At 41.2% G+C, this 22,884-nt stretch overlaps 1 protein-coding gene across 1 annotated transcript in view; it reads right to left on the bottom strand.

Annotated features, from left to right (window-relative positions):
• LARP4 (La ribonucleoprotein 4) overlaps positions 1-22,597 on the bottom strand; it is a 44,418-nt gene extending 21,821 nt beyond the window's left edge. The window contains exons 1-4 of the mRNA XM_063119867.1: positions 22,408-22,597; positions 13,215-13,320; positions 11,366-11,513; positions 3,329-3,484 (exon numbers count right to left, since the gene is read on the bottom strand). Of these exons, the coding sequence (XP_062975937.1) occupies positions 3,329-3,484; positions 11,366-11,513; positions 13,215-13,295 (385 nt within the window). The 5' untranslated portion in view covers positions 13,296-13,320; positions 22,408-22,597. The remainder of the gene's footprint in view (positions 1-3,328; positions 3,485-11,365; positions 11,514-13,214; positions 13,321-22,407) is intronic.
• Between the last annotated feature and the right edge of the window lie 287 nt (positions 22,598-22,884).

Genomic DNA, 22,884 nt, shown 5'->3' with positions numbered 1-22,884 from the left:
GAGTATGTTGATAAATCTTTCCTAGTAATTTTGTTCTGAATATGGACCCCTCGATTGCGTTAATGTCATGATTTGCTATCAGCTTAGAACTCTTCGCACTGTGTTCCAGCTAGCACAATTAAACAACCGACGGTTCGTTAACCATGAGTTGTTTGAAAGCACAGGGGAGCAAGCAAGCGTGTTGGCTTCTGACTGTTCTCCCACTTCCTATGCCCAGGGGTCCACGACATGTGAGCCTGGAATTCTGGTTTGTTGAGAGAGGAACAGTCCAGTGTTAGAGGTCATGGACTTGGTTTTGGTGACACATCATGGCTCATTGTAAGTTATTTAATCCACAATGAGCTGTGGTGCTTCCAAGGCACCAAGATGCATATCTAATCCCCACTCAGGAATTTTCGGGTCGTGCAAATCCAGCAAGCATGGATTATGGGAGGGTTAAACAACCCTCACATAACCCTAAAACAGACTATGGGCTATGTGGGCATTGTTTAACCCTCATATAACCCATGCTCACACAAGATGGCAACTGCCAAGGAAGTGTTGCATATTCAAAATGGCAACTACACATGCCCTGCAGCCTTGTTGTGGGTTAAAGAACCCATGGTAGGCTTTCAGGTGGTGTGAACAGCCCCATGATTTGTTCTTGGGTTCTGAGTTATTTCTCCCTCTACAACTCAGAATTCTGGGTTCACACATCACAGAGAACACAGATGAAAGCCAGGCAAGTGGTTGGGAATTTGCATGTGTGCTCGCACCTGTATGCTTGCATGCCCCTAAATCATGGAAATCTATCTGCCCTAAAATATCTGTCTGAGTCGTTTGTGGGACATCAAAAGCAGGAAAGGGAGAATAAAATAATTGACTTGGTTCACACGTAATGTCAATTCATGGGTTAAACGATTTATGATGTGCTGGGGCCACACAGGAGTAAGTGAGCAGCCCAGCGACCACTTGCCACTTCCGCTTTGCATCCACTTTTTGAAACAACCCAGGAAGGCCCTGTTCCTGGGTTGTTAGTTTTGATGTCTGAACCCGATATTCTGGGTTGTTGAGAATTAAACAACCCAAAGTTTTAATCCAACAACAAACCATGACTTTCACAACTCACAACTGTTCCTGGATTGTTTCAGAAATTAGATGCAAAGCAGGAAAGGTTAACATGTGAGAGACAGCGCACTTTCACATACTCAGCACCAACAACTTATGGGTTGCCTTTACATGCGAACCAGGACACTCTCTTTCAGTTTACAGAAACTTCACTTCTTAGTCACCTGGAAGGTTATTCTTACTCACCATTTACAATCATGGCATAAAATTAAACCACTTCTTTTCATTTCATATCAACATAAATATAACTGAGAAATGCTCACTATTCTTATTCCCATATGGGGTAGGGAGCTAAGAATGATACACTATGGGTTATCTACAGTCAACAGTGCACTGACATCTGAACCTGGGACACCCAGCTCATAGTTCATGCTATCAACCAAAGGAACAGTAAAAATCAGTAAGGGTTAACCAGTAAACAGATAACATAGAAGAGGGACAGGCTATAACGGTCCTGGTAAAGCTTTGCAAAGGCTTTGAGAAGGCATTTAAAAGAAGGGAGATGGAATAGGAACAATTTAAGGCCTCTGTGGTGCAAGGGAAGCTACTCTGTAACATGCAATCATTTCTGGCATGTTATTAGTCTAAAGTAGTAACTTCAGAATAAACTATTCACTAAAAGTGTGAAAACTACTTTATTTGGGTTTTAACACTTTAAGGCTCAGTTCACATAGCACTTTTCTCAACGGTGGTGTAACAACTCCACTGTGGAGTTGTTACACCACCACTGGGAAAAGTGTTGTCTGGAGGAAAAACTCCACCTCATGGTGGAAGTTTTTTAAAAACACACACACACAATCCACCTTGAATATCCACGCTGTGCAGAGGAGAGTTCCTGCACAAACAATGTGTTCCATGTTGTCTGGAGGGCTCTGTGGAGTTTCCAGTTGAGTGGAGTTTCCCAACAGCCATAGAGTTCTCTGGCAAGAGCGGCGAAAGTAGGGAGTGCCGCTCTAGGAGAGCTGCTAGGGTTGTTTTTTTGCAGCAACGGCTGATGGGATACCATTAGGAGGACTGGGGAAAGAGGGAGGGTGGAGGAACTGTCAATCAAACACAGCATTGACATTTACTCCACAGGAGGCCACACCCACACAATTGTGATGTTGGAACACGTTGTGTGGTGAGTACCCCCTACAAATTCCACTGTTGAGTGGAGTTTCCCACTGTGTAGAGGAAAGTGTTGTGTGAACTGAGCCTAAGAATCACAAAGACAAAAGATTTGACAAGTCATTTCCCCCGTGTAGTGTAGTTTTAAAATTGCAACACTCTCCGCACCACCCTCACCCCAGCTAAGCCTGTGGAATGAACCAGCACTCTGAACACACAGACCAAATGCCTAATCCACACTATGAGAAATAAATAGCGCACACAGCTCCTAGGGAAGAGGAGCATACAGAGAGTGGCCATCCATTTCCATTTAGAGAAAGATCTCCTAGCATCTCCACCAACTCTCATTTTAATTATAAAACACTGGCAGGTACAGAAAACCAAGATCATGACCACATCTGAATGCAGTAACTGGTTTATATGTACCTCATTCAAAATGCACTCATCTACATTAGAGAATTCCAATGCAGGCAGTCTTGACAAGAATATTTTACTTGTCGAAAGATGGTAAAGTAACAGAAAAAATATGTGTCAGATGTATATGACTCAAAACACACATTTCAAAATATTCCAAAAAGAGGGGTCAATACTTTTTGAAGACATACAGGAAGTCTGCAATGTCACTAGCAAGGACACATGATATTGCAAGTAAGATTAACAGTGTGTTATGTCTGTTTGAATATTCTGTTGCTTCCAGGTTCTCTGAAGTTTCTTCTTAAATCCTACTGTCAGAAGTCCTTTCAACACACTATCAAAATGTGCCCCTCTGTGTTACCTCTACATGTCCTCCAAGCAGCTCTTTTATAATTCAACTGAAAATTAGTTTTTAAAGCCATCCACATCCTGAGAGTTGCAAAGACTCAAAAGACAATAACACCCTGCATTTTTAAAGACAAGCACGTTATACTACGTGAAAATAAAAAGATGTATATTGCCACTATTCTAACTCTGAGAAATTCTGGTAATAACCCCCATGTAGTATACCTGATCGGAATGTGGGGCAGGGACAATAACACACACACGCAACATGATCTAAAGGTAACACATACAATTTGAATATCCAGCACAAAGGTGAGAGGTACCTACAATCTCATACTGTACACTGCATGCTTACCAGAAACGTCATAGAGTTGGTATCCAAGTTCCTCATGTGCCAAGACCATGCCATTAGCAGCTGATTCCTCAACACCTGAACTGTTTCTTGACAGCTCACAAGATGAATACATTGCTTCATACTGCTTAGCACCATCATCTGCAACCTCAGCATTACCTGGCACAAGTACAAAAGCAAATAAACAGAATCAGGTTGCAAGCACTGAAAATGCATTTCCTTCTATTCTTATAAATATTGTGTCATTGCTAATGATGCATTTTAAAAATACACACCTGACTATGACAGAGCTCTTTGTATATAATTTGTGCTCACCATTCCCCATCAGTCAAATTGATTTGAATTTATACTAAAGGTTGCATCCACACATTTTGATTGCTTTCCCTACAGTTGATTCAAAGTATGTTATTCATTAAGTAATACAAGTTTCTTTTATATAAGGGACAGCTTTGCACTCCTATTGAGGTTACTAAGTAACTGGCAACCCCCCTCAGTCTAGTAAGAGCCCTGACTTCCTAGCAATCATTATCAACTGCCAACAAAAAATAAATGCAGTTTTATTACTCGGTGTGTTTCTGGGAAAGGAGAAAATTGTGTATGAAACTAAGTCTCTATTCTCTCACTTCTACTTGAACAATTAAGACAAGTGGGCTGTTTTCCAGAGATAGCTCATTTTATTTCTATTAAGTACTTGCAACATGTCTGACTGAAATATAGAGGAATTGACATGTAACAAAATGATCTAACCCTAACTCCTTCATTTGAAATTAAACTTTAAAATCATGGTCTGTTGAGAGCTGCTTTTTGTGCCTGCAGCCATTCAACCCATTATTATTCTAGAGCAAACCAGCACCACACATATAACAAAGGGTACTTTTAATGTATGTGAGCTGTGTGATTATTCACTATGCATGTCCTTGAGAAACAGCTCGATCCTACTTTTAAACTCACAGACTTAGCACATTTCCAGGTTTTCATATGTGGATGCACTGCCAAAATGAGAGATACTGCTAAAGGGATACTGTGCAATGATTATACAACCTCAGATTCAATCATGTTTACTTGGTACCACTTGTGTGCCCTGGAAGCCTTTTTTGTTATTCTGACAGCCAAGTGCCATTTGGTATCCTACAAATCCAGCTGAAAAACGTCTGCTGCAAAATGAGGAAACCAAAGTTCAATACTCATAGCAAATGAACAACATACAGTAAGGAACACCAAGATCTCAAACTGGAATGGTGCTTAAGCAGAAGCCACAAATACATACATTCTTTTAGCAGGTGTACAAATGCTGTTTCAATTTGCCAGAGTAAAAAAAGCTGCTTTATCACAGGACTTATTTAAAAAGGAACCTAAGGGAAATTATCACACAAGCAACAGCTGCAGCTTTCCTTTAAATGCCTTTCATACTAAACGCCCAAGCTGTTTATGAACTCTGAGGAATTCAAAGAGCAACACTAGATTCAGGAAAGGGGGCAAGGGGCAGGAGGGGGGGAAGCAAAATGTATGCAAGTGAATCTTAAAAAAAAACCTTTTGGGGTTGTATGCATGTGTACCTCTCTCAACTGTAGCATAGTGCAACAAAGATTTTTGAAAAAGAATGCAGCAATTGAAGAATGCAAAAAATTTGAGATCAGGCAAATGAAGGTTTTGACAGTACAAAAGCAAATTCTAGCCACCAGCTAGTGTTCAAAAACTCCACGAAGCTGCCACATTTTTTCCTCTCTTCTCTAAGCTGTCTGAACAGTTTCTCTAAAAGAATTGGTACCAGAGTTTGGCTGCTCAAAACTATTCTATAACAACAGGAAATTGAAATCTAAAACAGTTGTTCATTAAGATATATGCTTTATGGACAACTAATAAAAGAATCAAGTAAACCAGGGTTAAGGCCAACCTTGCTTCTTGCTTGAAAGTAAAGATCCTACTTGAAGCAAATCATCTCTTTCCATAGGTAGCTTGCTTATGTTTTGACATAGATAAAACCAAGGTGTGTGTGCTTTTTTTTAATTTAAATTGGAATTTTAAAAATGCTTAATCTTTTTTTAAATATAAATACTAAGGCTGAAGTCCAACTAGTTTAGCTCTACCAACAGAAGATTGCCATTAGAAGAAAATAATTATTTCCCTTCATCCCTCCAAACAATCACGCATCCCCACCCCCCACATCTGCTCCACAGGACTGGGAGACCCTCCAGACCAGGTGGGGAATTGCAAGGGAGAGAGGAGGAAAGGAAAGCTCCATTTCACAAGCAAAAGTCTCCTCATGCAACATTGAGTTTCTCTTGATATAGTTAATATTAAATAATCTGAACATAAACACACTTGTTTTTGTGAGGATGTGGATGGGCCAAGGCAGAGTGAAACAGAAACAACCCTAGAAAAAAGACAAAATTGTCTAGTGTGCAAGTTCTTATGTTCAGAAGACACTTTAAACCCTGCTAGTTAAGGGTTTTGGTTAAGCAGCAGGGTTTAAGGCAGGGGTTCTTAACCAGTGGGGTACGCCTCCCCAGGGGACGTTTGGACCGACTCCAGGGGAGGAGTGAGTAGCCTCTCAACTATAAATTGTTTATTTTACAAGTACATAGCAGCACAGCTTGGCCCAACCTTATTTCTTTCTACTAATCTTGGGAGCTACGATGTAGCTCATTTGTACACCACGTGCATTATCGTACTTATCATTACCTGCTACACATGCGTTAGTGTTCGTGAAGAACAATAAATCTTTCAAGGTAAACAACTGCTTTGTTATAAGTCACTTTTTTCCGGTTTATTGCAAAAAGTAGAGCCAGGCCAAAAGTTTCTATTGTTCCATTTTTTGGCATTTCGTGGGGGGTGGGAGGAAAACGAAAACTCTGGAGAAAAAGGCTGGGGAAAGGAGAAATTTTTGGAGAATTTCTCCTTGGGGAAAGGGACAGGGTTTCCACCTTTTGAAGTTTAGGCAGTTGTTCCTTTCTTCTTTCAATTTTTAAAATATTTTTAAAAGCACCCCTTGAAAATGCAGCAGCCCAAGAGTTCTATCTGAATGCTGTTTGGAGAGGGTGAGGTCACATGGTCTCTAACTGCTGGCCTAGGAGCACAGGAGAAAAGGCCTACAACTCCCAGCATAGGCCTTTTCTCCCTAAACTTGATTTGATTTCTTCAATCAAAATCTTGATGAATTTTGGTGCTCTCAAATGGCTGCATATCCTGTTCTGGCAAAGAAAGCTATTTCATCATTAATTCCATTTCCAACCGCCTATCTGTGTGAATCTGGATATTTATTTATTTATTGCATTTATATACTGCCCCACAGCCGAAGCTCTCTGGGCGGTTCACAAAAGTTAAAACAGTAAACATTAAAAAGTATACAAAATTTAAAAACCATCAGAGACATAAAAAACAACAGTATAAAAACATCAGTATCCATTTAAAAACAACAGTTCTGGGGGCCGTTAGAAAACAAACTTAGCGTTGTTAAATGCTGTTAACTCTTAAATGCTTTTCAACTTGTCACCAAAAAAACCAAAGCTAGAAATCGTTTGGATGCCAGAGATATGCGCCTAACATTGTCCCTCGAATAACTACTCTTACTGAGCACAAACAGCAACAGCGATCACGAAGTTATTTTGAAATTATCCTTTTATGTGTGTAGCTATTAGAAATATTTTCTTTAAATACAGGTTTTATTTCCTCAAAACTGTTTATTGCTTGTGTTTGTGTGCACTGAATATGCATTTTTTTAGTCCAGAGACAGAACTAAAAAATGCAAACTCGTCCTGCCTAAGCCTAAATTTTGGGCCGTTAACACATGGGAGGCATGGGTCATAAGATTTTTCACAAGGGAGGTGTGACACCAAAAAGGTTAAGAACCACTGGTTTAAGGTGTCTTCTGTGATGTGTGTTGCTAAACTCTGCTCACTCACTAACCAGTCGGACCATCTGCAGCAGGGTTAGCGGCTCTAACCGTGGCTTAAAGTGTTGTGTGCGACAGCACGGCTTGTGGTTAGTGCTAACCTCAGAGAACCAGTTTCACTAACCACAGAGCCTGAAGTGTCATCTGGACAGGCCCTTAATCTCATGGCTGCTGATCACAAGATAGGCTTTATAAGGGAATATTTTAAAGACATTCCCTCTACAGATAAAAAAAAAGTGTATAAAACACGTATAGTGTACCAAAGATACAAGGTCTGGTTGTAAACATGAAACCACAGTAGTTATAAATAATACTCTAATTAGTTGTAAATTAACATGATTTAATGGTCAGATTTACACTATTTAGGAAATGTATGTAGTAATACCAATGGGGAATTTGATTCAAATCAGCCTTCTTTTTCTTCTCCATTTAAATCACTGATTTAAATCAATCCACCCTGATTTACTCCAGCAGTTGTATGTTCACCTAAACTTTTTATATACACAAGGGACAACGCCACCCCTCTTCCCCATGACTAAAGGTCTCCCTTATGGCATTTTACCCAGCCTGCACATGCTTAGAATCCTGAGAACTTCTGCTTACTGTGTAAAAAACCAAAACACTTTCTATTGCACACTAGTAGAAAAACACTAAGACCAGCTGGTGTCTTAAGAATTCAGAAACCAAATGAGTCAATTTTGCTTTTTAGAGCTTTCAAAAACAACCATTTCCAAACCCTGCATAATTCTGAAAGGATGATTTCTAATCCTGGCCTAATGTTATTACTATTGATTGTACAAGCTAACTGGCAGACTTGGGGGAATGAGACTGGTCATTTAAATTATATGTTGATTCATGTTTAGTTAACTATCTATGCAACATTTTTAAACTGGCAATATGATTTGAACACAATCACTCCCACCTCCACCCATTCTGGAGTATGAATAAATACATACACAGACACACACATGCACACTTAACCATGGGTAAAGTTAAACTTAACTCCCGCTTAAACAGGAGTGGAAACCAGCTGGGAACTCTGGTTTCATATTTTGTTAAGCAAGAACCCGGATTGGACTTAAACACAGCTAACAGCACTGCCTAAGGGTTAGATCCAGATTTTGCATTAGGGAGACCTCTCCACTGGTTTAAACACTTCTCATGGCCAGAAAGAGTCCTTCTATTCGTGAAACGGTCTAGCTCCAGTCCAGTTAGGTTGCAATCCTATGGGTTGTGTCCTCACAAGACAGAAGCCTCTGAACTCAGAGACCTCTGGGTATCTAATTGCCTCCCCATCCTCCACTTGGTGGGGCTTTTGCTAGATGGACTTTTTAGCCCATCTAGCGAGGGTGCTTCAGAGGGGGAGGAAAGGAGACTGGAAGAAGCAGAGGACAGTTCACATCCTGGCCTATCTGGCCTTCTCCTGTCCCTGCCCATCAGAGGCCAGCCAGTGCATTTCTTTCTGCGCTACCAGCGAGGGATCGGGGGAGGGGGGCTGGATTCCCCCTTCTGAGGTTGGAATCCAGTCTCCAACTTCAGAGGGTATGTGTGGAATACCCACTATCCTATGGCCCTTAAGAAATGTCAAGGGCCAAAGGATTGCTCCCTTAATTGTTGTTACTGTGGATGACAGGAATTAAAGCTCCAGAAACTGTCACTTGCACTAGAAAATAATCATTATTGTCCATGTCACATCAAGTCTAAGGTTTTATACCAAAGTCACTAATGTCTTGAGCTTAATATAATCAGCAGCCTACAAGGCACATACAGTGACAGCTTACCCAAAACCCAACCAATTCAACTGATTTGCAACCCTGAACCCCATTAGGAGCACAATTTTTCAACTCTCCTTTGCCTGCATACTACTGACACATTGGCAATGGGTAATTTATCAAAATTATCATGATTTTAGGAATAATTCAACTTATTGGGTTGTACGTGGCCCTCAGATCTCATAATCTTTTTGTTCATAGGGTCAAGTGTCCACTAAAGTTCAGAAATGATGAGAAAAAGCTGAAGACAAGAGTGAGAAAAGAAAACAAAGAGGACAGGAAAAAGGTAGAGCGAAAAAAGGTTCATTTCTGTACATTTAGCAACTTGCTTCCCTCTTAGCGCGATACTTGGTCATCATTGGGCCTTTGTAACTTTTGAACAGTTCCCATTCAGGATCCTTAACAACCTGAACTCATCCTAAAAGATTGTGGGTTTATGACAACTACCCCTTTCTAGTTAAGCAGCTGCCTCTTATGCAGCTGCTTAATACCTCATCTAATACACCAAAGATAAAGAAATACATTCCGTAGGAGTCTCACAATAGTCCACATGATCAATAAAGACACACAATTTCATGTAATTAGTACTTATATTGTATTAAGATGCTGAACATACATATGCTCAACAGTATTTTAACAGTCTATAAATTAATTTTAACTTTGCTGTTTTAAATTTGTATTTTTGCATTGCTGCTGTTTTTATCTTGATTGTGCTTTTATATTGTATTTTATATTATGGTTTTATACCGTTGTTTTATACTTTGAATCGTCTTAATTTTGTAAACCGCCCAGAGAGCTTCGGCTATTGGGTGGTATAGAAATGCAATAAATAAAATGAATACTATAAACCACCAATTATATATGCGTGTGCCTGCATGTCTGTCTGTTTATATATTTGTATGTAAACTGTTTTTAGATTTTGTGCAATATTGTATTTTTAAGGCTTTTAATCTCTGTAAACTGTCCAGAGAGCTTTCACTCTGGACAGTATAGAAATATTTATTTATTTACTTACTTACAATATTTATATAACGCTTCTCATTCAAAATTTTGGAGCAGTGTACAAGATAAAATAAAAACAGAATAAAATATCTTAAAATAGATTTTTAAAAGAAGCAAAATGAAAAGTGAACCGTGAACCATGGCTGGTCATTAAGGAAAGACTTCCTGGAACAATGACGTTTTTAGGCGCTGCCGAAAGGAATGCAAAGTTGGTGCCTGCCTGACCTCCAGAACAGGGAATTCCATAGGAGGGGGCTACCATGCTGAAGGCTCTTCGCCTGGTGGACTCCAATCAGAGGATGGGTCCATGTGGAACCACCAGGAGCATGACCTCAGTGACTGGGCAGGTTGGTGGGGGAGAAGGCGCTCTCTCAGGTATCCTGGTCCCAAGTTGTTTAGGACTTTGTACACAAGTACAAGAACCTTAAATCTGGCCTGGTAGCGAATAGGCAGCCAGTACCATTCCCTCAGAAGAGGAGTTACATGCTGGAAAGGGGCAGCTCCAGACAACAGCCAAGCTGCAGCATTAGCTGCACTAGCTCCAGCTTCTGGAGCAGCTTTAAGGGCAGCCCCACATAGAGCGCATTGCAGTAATCCAATCTTGAGGTTATCAATGTTTGTACCGCCGTGGCCAAGCTATCTCTGTCCAGGAGAGGCTGTAGTTGGTGAACAAGCCACCATGGTCACTTGAGCCTCCAGCGACAGAGATGGATCTAAGAGTACCCCCAAACTACGAACATGATCTTTCAGAGGGAGTGCAACCCAATCCAGAACAGGCAATAAGCCTATCTAAATGAATAAACGAATGAATAAATAAATACAAGAAAAAGGTTATGTTGGGCAGACTGGGGCTCACTAATGATTCAAGCTGACATCTCAACAAAACAAAAACCTTTTTCTTGAGGAATTAGAAGTCATCAATCAGCTCTATTAAAGTGATAAATACTCATAATTCAAACATACTTCTTAGTGGTGATCCACTTGACGGTTTAGGGTGCAATCCTACGCATGTTTAGTCAGAAACAAGTTCTACAGCTCCCAACATTCAACCTGTAGGATGTTTTTCTGTCTAAATATGCACAGGCATGCGCCCTTATAGTATTTACGTTCCCGGAATTTGTATGCATGCTCAATATTTTATACTAGTACAATATAAGTACTAATTGCATATAACTGAGTCTCTTTACTGGTTATTTGAACTCAAGTTGCATACCACCAGCATGCAGAAGCTGCAACTGTACTTTCTAGGACAAGAGCATTGTTTGCTTCTTACTGCTGGATTTCAATACACACACACACGCTATATCCACAATCTTAACTAAGCAAGGGATTAAGTCATTGTTAGTATTTAGAAGTATAGTCTTGATGTCTCACCCTCTGTACAAGTTCCCGGCACAGCTGCTGTCTCTTGCCATGATTGCTCACTGCCATTAGTTGCTGGTGCAGTTTCTGAATTTCCCTGCATGCTTTCCTGCCATACTTTTGCATTAGGATTTAAGCTGGCACCTTTCGATGTTACCTGCTGAGGAAACAGAAGATGTGTATTAGCAAATAACTAAGCCTTAAGGAAAAAAGTTCCAAAAATTTCTTCCATTGAGCTATGGAGACTATTTCTTCTTCAGACAGAAGCTGGTTGCATACATTCCAATATCCTTACTACAAACTGCAGTAAGACTTGTATGGGAGCTCATTGTAGTTACTTTGGGTCGTAAGGGATAAAACATGTTTCTTCCACAGTGACTAAGACATTGTGGTGAATGAGGGGAGAGCACTATTGACTCTCACAAGTTTTGATAAATCTGTATCAAACACAATGCAAAAGCCATCATTTTTTCTTCTCCACTCTCATCCAAACTCCTTAGCAATTGTGGCAGAAAAAATTGTATCCCCTACCTGCATAATGACTCTCCACAGCAGTCTACCCTGCAGTTTGTTCTGTTAGCTTGCCATGCAAAGCACCTGAATTGAGTAGAATCTATGGAGGAAATTCAGAGAGTAAGCCCAAGATCCACAGCACATATTGAATGTTCTCATATGTGGAATTCAGCAGCATCTTGAACACCATTCTTGATTTCAGAAACAGCAATCTAATCAGCATTTGTAACAAGCTAATACTTATGCAAAGATGATTTTTAAAAACTTCCTCTGACAAGTTTCCAAGCAATTTAAAATATTCTCTGGGACAAAAAATATTTAAAGTGGGACCCTCTCGCTCAAAGTACAATAGCCAAGTGAAGTGTTTGGGGGCAATCTGGAAGTTTATTTTACACAGGCATCACCCATGAAAGAGCAAACAAAACTGAACTTTAATACACATTAAAAGGGTTTCTGGAGTGAGGCACAGCCGGCTACAGGGGGCACTTGGCAAAAGTCATCTCCTTCCTTCCCCATGAGCACAACAGTGCTCATAGAAAGTCTAATAACACCCACTGAACATGAATCATCACTTCAGTGCCAACTGTGATATGAAGAACCAATGACTCGCCCAATGAAGTCATTTCATGTTGTGGATAAATACTGTTAAATGCTTTAATAGTATCTCATCACAAGCACCAATGTCCAGAAAATATTAAGGAAACACAATTCAGCATGCTGTACTTAGACACCATGTTTAACATGTCAACATCAGTAATCTGGTTCGCACAACCAAAAAAAGCCACCGTGAAATATTTAAATCACAGCGTATGCCAGGAATGATTTCCATAATCACCACCTGGGCACAGCTTGTTGTGTTATCTGAACCAAGGCAGCATGGCTTGTTGGAGGGGAAAACAGCCTTCCAATAACCCTACAATAGCCCATAATAGCTTATTTTGATCATGCGAACCAACCTAGTATAAACTGCAGCCAGATTGAGGAACATTATACGGGAAGCCAAAACTTTCCCTTGCAGTTTTCCAGTAGGACATCACTACATGTCAGTTAATTTAAGCTCTAAATTATTCCACAGTCCAAGAACACTCAAGTTAGCAGCCTAAAAATATTATGATGTGGTCACAGGCACCAATTTTCTGCACATCTAAAGTTCTGCTGCTGCACATAATAAAACTCTGGCTCCTAGGAAATTAAACTTGTCCCAATGCTGCTCCCAATTTTTTTGCTTTTCTGACATGGGGGCAGGCAGCAGGAAATGAAAACCTGAAATAAGGACTTAGACGCTGCAGCAAAACTCAGGAACAGAAGCCTCTTTATTAAGACAGTATGATACTGAAGAAGCACTGACCATCTTGCCACAGAGAAGCACAGGCCAGAGAATAAGGAAGTTGAATTTCCAGAGTCTAGCCTTCTGGAGTCTCTCTAGCATCAAGGAGTAGCTTTAGTACCATACCCTGTCCACAGAACAGAAAAAAATAGGACATAAGAAGCAGTCTGGCTGGCCACATAGACACCTTTTTCCCCACACCAATATCACACCACTTCTTAGCACAATACAGTTTTGTATGCTAAAGTAGCTAACTGTATAAATTCTCCTAAAATATAAAATGGTTTTGTCATGGTTCATATTCAAAAGTCTTAAAACTTAAGTTATAGAGGAAACAGTGATAGTGGTTACAGGGGATTATTCCAAACCGACAATGTTCAATCTGGCGAAAGAAAGAGGAATAGAACTGAGGGTTGCTTTTTTGCAGAGTTTATCTAGTTCCACCCTGAGAAATAGGTAGAAGTGATTCAATGAGAGAAATCTTCACAGGATATTGAGCCTGCCAAAAGCTGTCCTATAATTGCAGAATGACAACCAGATTGCCTTCTTTATGCAGATGAGAGGTTCCCACAGTGTTTACTTTATAGCCAAAAGAGTAGCCTCATAATTGGGGTATGTTCATTTATATAACTTATCAGAGATGACAACCTCAGACTCTCCCCCTCATCCATTTTAAGATGTCCACCTCTTCACAAACATGCATTGCTTTCATTACCAGAAAAAGTTTACTTTCACACGAAAGAGGGCAAGGAAAAATCACTCTTGCACAAGCTTCAGCAGTTTACAATAGAATATACAAAAATGCCCTCCTAAAACCAGAATTTTATAATTTTGTTTTTCTTAACACTTTTTTTTCACCTGCCCCGAGCTTCCAGGGATATGACATTTTTCTCTCTCCTACTCTTATACTTGTAGCTCCAATAAACATTACATTTTACCCAAGAACCAATTTTGCTCAAAGGGAAGAATGAGAACAGGATGAAGATCATAATATGTTTTATACACTCTTTGAAGCACTTCCTACGAATATATTGTGCAAGAGGTTCTCTGTGAATAGCCAGGAGATTTGGGGGAGGGAGAGGAACATATAAAGACACCAGAGGTGGAAAGATTCAGCTCCTGCAGGGACTCTGGTTGATAATCACACACATGCTCCCACTCTAGCGAAAACATGATAAGCTTGTAAAGTTAAACCCTTGAATCTTGTGTTTTTAAGAGTAAATAACATAACAAAACTTAAATTCCTATGACAAGTAGCACAATCTATCTTTTGGCAAGAAGAGAAACATGACGCAGGGTGGTGGTGGTGTTTTATTCTGGGATAAGTACATTCTTTTTAAAATATACAAACCCAATGCACAAGCTTCCAAGTGAGGCAAGGAAGCAGACAGGCTACACATATATTTATGGCTAGTCATCTTTTTTACACAACTGAAAAGTTTTTCGAGCAATCCTTCTCATTCAACAAAACAAGTGTTTTGTTTGCCAGAGTTCTTACGACTGGCAACATTGTAACAATTCTGATATTTTGAGGGCTTGAATCAAAGCAATTTTAAGCCACCTAAGCTGTTTCTAAGTATGAATAATTTTCAGAGACCAAATCGAAACCATAGTTTGAAGGAACCAAGTCTCTCTGCACAAACATCCTTCTTCTACTGGCAAGTCTAAATTTCCATACATGAGGATTCTGCCCAAGCCTGAACGCCAGTATGTTACTGCTTACTTTTACTGCTCTGTTGCCCAAGCGTGATTGAGCAACAAACAGAAAAAGCAAACAGCAGAGACCTACAGTGTCCAACGGCTCTTGTTAAGTAACAAAACTTGTTACACAAGATTTTTTTTAACTTTTTACTGAATGACAAACCCTTTTGCAACAGAGAGTTTCATTCTACAGGGTGTAACAAATTTCTATATTTTCCTCCTCCTTTCGGTTACAAAAATAAAGCCTTACTGGATACAAATGCTATGCTTTCCAGCCCTTTCATTCACATATATTCTGATATTACAACAGAACATGAATAGCAATATTCTTGTTCTGTTAAGTGATCAAATCTGGCCTTGAGACAGTTTACCAAGAAGATAGCCAAAGCAAAGCATTCACATGAGAATGACTTGAATGTCACACCAAGTACAGGACATGAATCAGACCCCTTCGATGCAGAAGCAGCCTGCAGAAGTTATACTTTATATATAAACAGGGTCACCTCCAGGAGATGCATCTGGCAACACTTAAGAAGATTTACATCTGATTTAGGCTACAATCCTAGACACACTTACTAGACAGTGAGACCTACTGGACACAGTTGAATAGTTTATTTATTTATTTCATTTATGCACCACCCAATAGCTGAAGCTCCCTGGGCAGTTCACAAAAATGAAAACCATTCAAAGTATAAAACAGACAGTATAAAACATGATGTTTTACTCTGTACAGCACCATGTACATTGATGGTGCTATATAAATAAATAAATAAATAATAATAATAATATAAAAGCACAACCAGGATAAAATCAGCAGCAGTGCAGAAATACAAATTTAAAATGCAAAGTTAAAATTAAACATGCAAAAGATTATACTGACACAGCGCAATTCTAACCAAGTCTACTTAGAAGTAATTCTCATTGAGTTCTCACTCCCAGATTAAGTGGGCATATGACTGCAGCTTTAATATGCCTACTAACTGCTTGCCCGCTCCACTGATTATCATTTACTTGTCAATGCAACTATTATGGATCATTAATGCATATAAAAATACAGGGAGAGGCTTAAGTAACAGCCACACTGAATCAGTGTGTCCGACATCTACAAGGGGACTTTAGCCAACCCTGAGCTGATCACTACTGGTCTAAACAAGCAAGATCAAAACGGATGGCACTAAAACACTGGCAAACTGAAACTCCTGCACTAGTTAATGCCCCCTGCAAAAGTTACCATCCACCACCATCTCACCACTATTGTTACATCCATATCAGTACTCTGTACTTACTCTGTACAGCACCATGTACATTGATGGTGCTATATAAATAAATAAATAATAATAATAATAATACTATTGCTACAGAGCAAGCAGCCATCTGAATGCATTTGCCAAAACCTGTGGCTATCAAGCATTCCAAAGTAGCCTCCTGGATAAACTCTAAACAGGGCTGGGCAACAAATATGGACCCTTTTTTGTGCCCCCTCAGCCTCAACTGCCGCCAAATTTCAGCAGCACAGCAATAGCAAAAAAAACCCCACATTTTCACTTTAAAACAAGGTGCGCTCTCCACCTCTGCTTTTTAAAATGAAAACCCTGAGGTTTTGCTGTCAGCTGTGATTCTGACAGCAGGGTGTGTGGCCCACAGTGTGTTCCAGGGGTGAGAAATTGTCCCCCAAACCCGCTGAAGTTGCCCAGCCGTGCGCTATCCCATGTATGAACGTGATGTTAAAAAATTAACAGTGCTGAGCTTGGACCAATTACATTTCAAGTCCCCTCTTAGTAATGAAGTTCTCTGAAAAATCAATGGGAAAGTCACTGAGTTGCATCCACTTGGTCATGCTTAGAGTAGATGCTCGGACATCAATGGGACTTTTAGTCACAACTAACTTGACCCCCTGCAGACTTCAATGAATCTACTCTAAGTATGAATACATCCATATCCAACCCATTGTCTCCCAGCTTAATTTAACATACTCCCTAGTTTAACAACTTTAAAGTCATGGCTTTTACAACAATAACACCACGTATTTCCTGGGCTCCTTGGAAGATGAACGAGAAGAAAAAGTGGTAAGTAATTTTAAAACCTAACATTTAACACTGTTTGCACTTGTCAGGTTCAATTCTATTCAGTATTGGATTAATTACAGTGCATAAGGTTCTGCAGTTGAAACTACGGGTATCTGAGCTTAGGAAGTTGTTTTATACAGAGTCAAACCTTTGATCCATCCAGTCCACTGTTGTCAGCACTGACCAGAAGCAATGGCTCTCCAGAGTTTCAAGCATGATTTTTTTCCAGCCCTACCTGGTAATGCTGGGGATTGTACATGGGACCTTCTGCATGCAAAGCATGTGCTCTACCATTGAGCCACAGCCCTTCTGGTCTAGTCCTAAATGATGCTCCCAGGAACCATTTGAAAGTTCAAGCTTCTTGGAAGAACACTAGGATATAAATTAAATACATATTTATTTATTTATTCATTTATTTAAAATATGTAAACTCCACCTTTCAAAGAGCTTCTAGGGCAGCTAATAAAAAGCCCTAAATACTTAAGTTCAGACTTTTCCCCTTAATAAATTTAGGGCACAATTCTATGGCAATGCCCATAAGCCTCTGAGCTTAGAGGCTTACAGGTATCCCATACAGAGCTATGAGGAGCAGCAGAGACAATTTTCTCCTCCATACTTCTCCTGCTCTGCATTTTAGCTGACTAGCTGGGGTCCTGAAGAACAGGAGGTAAGGACCTTGGGTTATTGCATCCCGGCTTCCCCAAACCCCTCCACTCCCATTGCAATGCCCCCTTCACACACACACCCCGAGGTTGCAGGGGGAGTCAGCACAGTCCTCTCTGCCTGGCTGCAAGGGGAAGGGGAGAAGAGCATGGATTCCTAGATCTCAGATCTTGGATCCAATAATTTGAATTATTCTATGTCCCCTAGACTCTGTCTAGGAGCCATAGGATTGCTCCCTTAATAATGTACAGCTGACATGAAACAGTTGATAGGTAACTGCATGAAAGTTTCTCCAACAAACAAAATGGTTGCATCACTGTCAGCATGTGGTTGACTTTTAACTTTGCAATGCAGTTAATATGTAAAAGAACACCATATTAAAATCAATACCAAAGTATTATAGGCAAGACTGCATGCTGTGCCTTTCTTCCACTACAGCTACTAGGTCTAATGTATCATGCCTCACTTACAATAACCTGTCACAACCTGTACGTGTATGTTATCCAGTTTCAACTATAAGAATTAAAGCTATCACTCGTGTGTCATATGCTTTTTTGCTTTATAGTTACGATAAAGTAAGACAAAAGTAATTTGTTTGTTTTTACATTTGTTCAGCGTCTATTATTTATCTAGCTAAGAAGCAACCAATATAAGAGCTTTACTGAATCAGACCAAGGGATGCACCACTGGCACAGTGAAGATGCTGAGAATGCCTTTCCAACCTTTGCTATGACTTTAAATCAGGGGTGCTGAACATTAGGCCCAGGAGTCAAATCCAGCCTGCCTGGCGTCCTATTCAGGTCCTCTGGAGTTCCCCAAATGGGCAAGCCCCCTTCCCTCCCACCCAACCACCGATCATTTGATGGTTTCTCGGTTTTTTTGCCATTTGTTCCCTACTCTAAAAGGTTGAAATGTCTCTCCAAAGGCTGGGAATAAGAGGTTTAAGCAACAATATGGTGGCTTTTTGCTCCCATTCCTTTCGCCTTTGGCCCTGCCCCCCACTGGTATTCAGCCCCCAAGAGCTTCCCTGAAATGGAATTCAGTTCTCAGGCTGAAAGAGGTTACAAACGCCTGCTTTAAGCCTATGAATGATGGCAACAGATTCAGGCCAACTTGGCTAGAAAGCCATATACTGGGAATACTACAGAGTAATACATATGCTATTACTAGGCAACCATTACCCATTGCTTCCAGGTTAAGAAGAAGCATTAAAGAGTGCTTATATAGTTTCCAAAAAACCACATACAATTCCCTTTCTCCCTCCCTTTCAATTGCAGTTGCCAAGAGCAGGAGCGAAAAGGATGCGATGGCCTGTTCAGCATTAGACTGGCTACATTCAGATGTAATATGTCAAAATCGCAGAGAATTCTGGACTATTGCTTACAAGTGGCATGCTCATACATACTGCCTAATTATCCTCACTTAGTTCCTCCCATCAGTTGGAGCAGCTAAACCTGGGCGGGCAATTGCAGGAGGTACAGGGACCATTTTTGCCTCACAACCCCAGCCCCACTGCCTGCACTCCTTGGGGCACTGTGCAGCATGCCCCAAGGAAGACATGTCAATTTGCCACTGAAATTCAGTGGCAAGCCACTCTATGTGCTACGTCATACTAAGATGGTTTCATTGTTTGTTTGCAATCTAAATTTGACCCTTTTAGTACTCCATAGTGCTTAAAAAAATCCTACTGCTATTGTGGAGACCACGGCACAGACCACACTGAGAGCCACATGTGGCTGTTGCATTGCCCACCGCTGAGCTAAACTTGCCAGAAATGAACAAAAAAACAAAAGCTTCCCATTATGAACCCAGACATCTGGTTCATTACTCTCCTAACAAATCAGAATAGGAAGTCAGGGTTTGAATTTGATTTCCCAATCCAGATTATTAGGGGAACAATAAGCCAGTGTCCACATTCAGATGTTAACAACAAGCTTTTGCTTTGCTAGTTTAGCTGCTTCCACTAGTGGGAGGAACAACATGGTGGTCATCAAACAACATCCACAACGCACTGCTCATGAGCAATATGTCAGGATTCTTAACAATCCTTGCTTAGTGTTATGTCTGAACATGGCCATCAACTCTCTAGTTCATTATAACAAGATTCTACATAAAAGGGCCAATTCACTTTCTACTAGACTCTGGCAAACGACCACCAACACATACCATTCTGGAACATTCACTGAACTTGGGAGGTCATTACAGACTGAGGTATTGATGAAAAGAGAAATCAAGATTAGTTGAGTAATATGCATCAGAAATAGCTTGTTAAGCTTGCATTCTTAGATGGTCTGCTGCAAAGAAGGCTTACTTGCAAACAAGTATGTTCAGGATTGCACTGCCAGTCTCCTATGTTTTTTAATTGACTTATGGACACTTTTGTATTCAACTAAGCTATCTTTCACGAGGTACAAACCAAATAGGTATCACACATAATCTGTTGATAACATGCCTTTGGAACTGAACTCATTTCCAGCAACTCCACTCTAAATTGCAGATTAGAAATGGTTATCAACCTAGGTATGTGTTTTGATCTTCGGGTGTCTCAAACATTTATTTTCAGTTATTTTATAAAACGTAAGTCTTACAGTCTTGGAAAATAATTTCAGTAGTAATAAACGATGAGTCATGGCAAACAGGAATACCATTTTTCCAATAGGAGAAATGTAAATGGCATGAACAAATTCCTCCCCCTACTCTCATTCCAGTTTTTATGATAGTATAGACTTATCGCACCAAATGCAATTAAATTACTTTACTGCTAATGGCTACTACTACATCCGCTGATTCATTTCTGACTATAGCTTTCTAAATTAGATGCTAGTCTTCAAATCATTTTTACATATATGTAGACATAGTATCCAGAATATCACTAAATTAAGGGTGCAATCCTATATACATTTACCTGGGAATAAGCCCCATTAAATTCAACGGAAATTGTATTTGAACAGACATATAGGGTTGAGCAATGAATTCCACTAGCTTTCTGACATTTTGGTTATGGTGTATACAGTAAGATTGATAAAAGCATTTCACCTAAAAACTCCATATCTATATACTACTCAGCCATATTAGTCTGCCCATTAAGTACTACTACTAATAAAAAAGGCCTGATGTTGTTGTTTTTAGCAACACATGGCATACAAGTAGGTTCTTAACCACTTATTGCCAGAAGTAAATGGTTTTGCTGAGTAAACATTTAAGAAAGCATCTATCCCTTCTCTATACACTATTTTAATGGATTCCTGTAGCAGTAGCCTTGTGCACACTTACTTGGAAGTCAGACTGAACCTAATGGAACTTACCTTAAAATAAAAATGCAGAAAAAATATCTACCAATAAGAAACTCCAAGAAAACAGTACGTTGACACAAAAATGCAATGATTTTTTTCTTAATCTAAGTATCTAACAGCTTCTTACTACCAGAAAAAATTAGATCACATGTCATTAAAAAGGCATTCTCCATTTTGACTTTGCACAGAATGAAAACTTTTCCATATGTTACAGTACAACTTCACTGCCACAGTCTTCTTAGTCAAAAGATGTTTACACAATACTACATCAACAACTATGTTGTTCAGCTAAAATAAACAACATTATTATTGCAATTATCTTCCTGCACTAAGCTCTTCAAATAAGGAAAATGAATAAAGTCATGCAGTACCACAAGTCACCTTAGTATCTAGAAGCTACACCTCTTCTCCAGCATGCTCTGTTTATGGGCACAGCTAAGTCACTGCCAAGTTGCTAAGTTGCAGCTTTGACATTTCTACAGTAAGAACAATACAATCTGGAATCTACTCAAAGTATTAGCCATGCAAAGGAAAGAGAAAACCAGGCAGTCAGCTGACTTTCTTACATGGATGCCATGTATTTGCAGTTAAAAATCGAAAGAAAAAGAAAAGGAGGAAATCTCCCAGTTTTTATTTTTAAAACGTACTAGAGGGAGCAAGTTAGTGAAAAAATGGTTCCGGTGGTTTCCTTCCTCCCCAGCAAGGGCGTCAGATAGTATGTAACCTTCACACGTGCCCGGCCATGTTCCACACAGCAGCCACCAGAACAACTTTTACAAAAGGTCATTGCAGTGTCTTTCAAGGCCTCCCTTCAACCCTGGCTCTCTTTCCTCCTCCAGTAAAGTAACTGGCCACGCACAGCTTACAGGCATTCTCCACGCACACAGAAAACCCCTCCTGAACGCACCCCGCCCCCTCAATCGCATTGCCCAGGCCTACTTCGCCTTTACAACCCAAGCCACGCTTCTATCTCCTGAAGTCTCAGAGTCACCCACACGCACCGGCACGAGTCCCGGCCGCATTACAGGCCTTCCTCTCTGCCACTTGCGACGCTTGCCCTTGGAGGCACACCCACCCACCCACCCAGCCAGCCAGCCAGCCGCCCGCTCCCCGCCCTCCCTTCTACGGTTCTCCACGGACTGCCCCCCACGCACCCGCCGCTTCCCCAGACTCGCTCACCCACCCACCCACACCACGCCGCCCGAACCACCCCTTAAGCCACCGAAGGAAATCCCTTTCCCCACATTACCCGCTCGACGGCCGCGTGATCTTCCTCGCCCTCATGGGACGCCAGGCTGTGCGTGTGTGAGCGCGGGCGCCTCCTCTCCCCTTCCCCCAAATACTCCCCCCCCTCCTCGAGGGATACCCAGATGAAAGACTTCTTTCGCGCACGCCCGGGGGGGGGGAAGGCCGGGGGGGGATTTGCTGTGTCAGTCCCATCCCCCCACCGGGCGCGCGCCGCCTGAGTCACGTGGCTCAACCCCCACTCACCTCCACGAAGAGCAGCATCTTCTTTCTCCAGCCTCCCCACCCGCCAGTCTTTGACCCTCCCGACCCCGACCCAAGCCCGGCGGGCCCCCGGGAACTTCTTCTTTTCCCCCCACCGCTGGCAACGGAAGCCCGACTCCGCGCGAAAAGACGCGAGCTCCGCCTCCCGTCGTCGCCGCCGCCACACCACCACCTCCTCCTCTTCCTCCGGCCTCTCACACTCTCTGCCTCTCTCGCCTGCCGCCGCTATTACTCCGTTCGCCACCAGGGCCGAGCCCCCAGCGCCACCACGCAGCCCTTCTCCTCCCCTTCCGGGGCAACCCCTAGAAGCGCTTCCGGACCACGAGCGAGCACACTGGCAAACCCCAGAGATGCCGGCAGTAATGGCGGCGGCGGCTGTGGCAGCAGTTGCGTGCGCGCGCCCGCCCGCCCGCTCGCGGAGCGTACCATCCGTTAAAGGAGAGGGGGTTTCCTTGCTGC

The sequence above is a fragment of the Elgaria multicarinata genome, chromosome 3, assembly GCF_023053635.1.
Source record: "Elgaria multicarinata webbii isolate HBS135686 ecotype San Diego chromosome 3, rElgMul1.1.pri, whole genome shotgun sequence".
Taxonomy (NCBI): Eukaryota; Metazoa; Chordata; class Lepidosauria; order Squamata; family Anguidae; genus Elgaria; species Elgaria multicarinata.
This window is presented reverse-complemented; position numbering and strand designations above follow the sequence as displayed.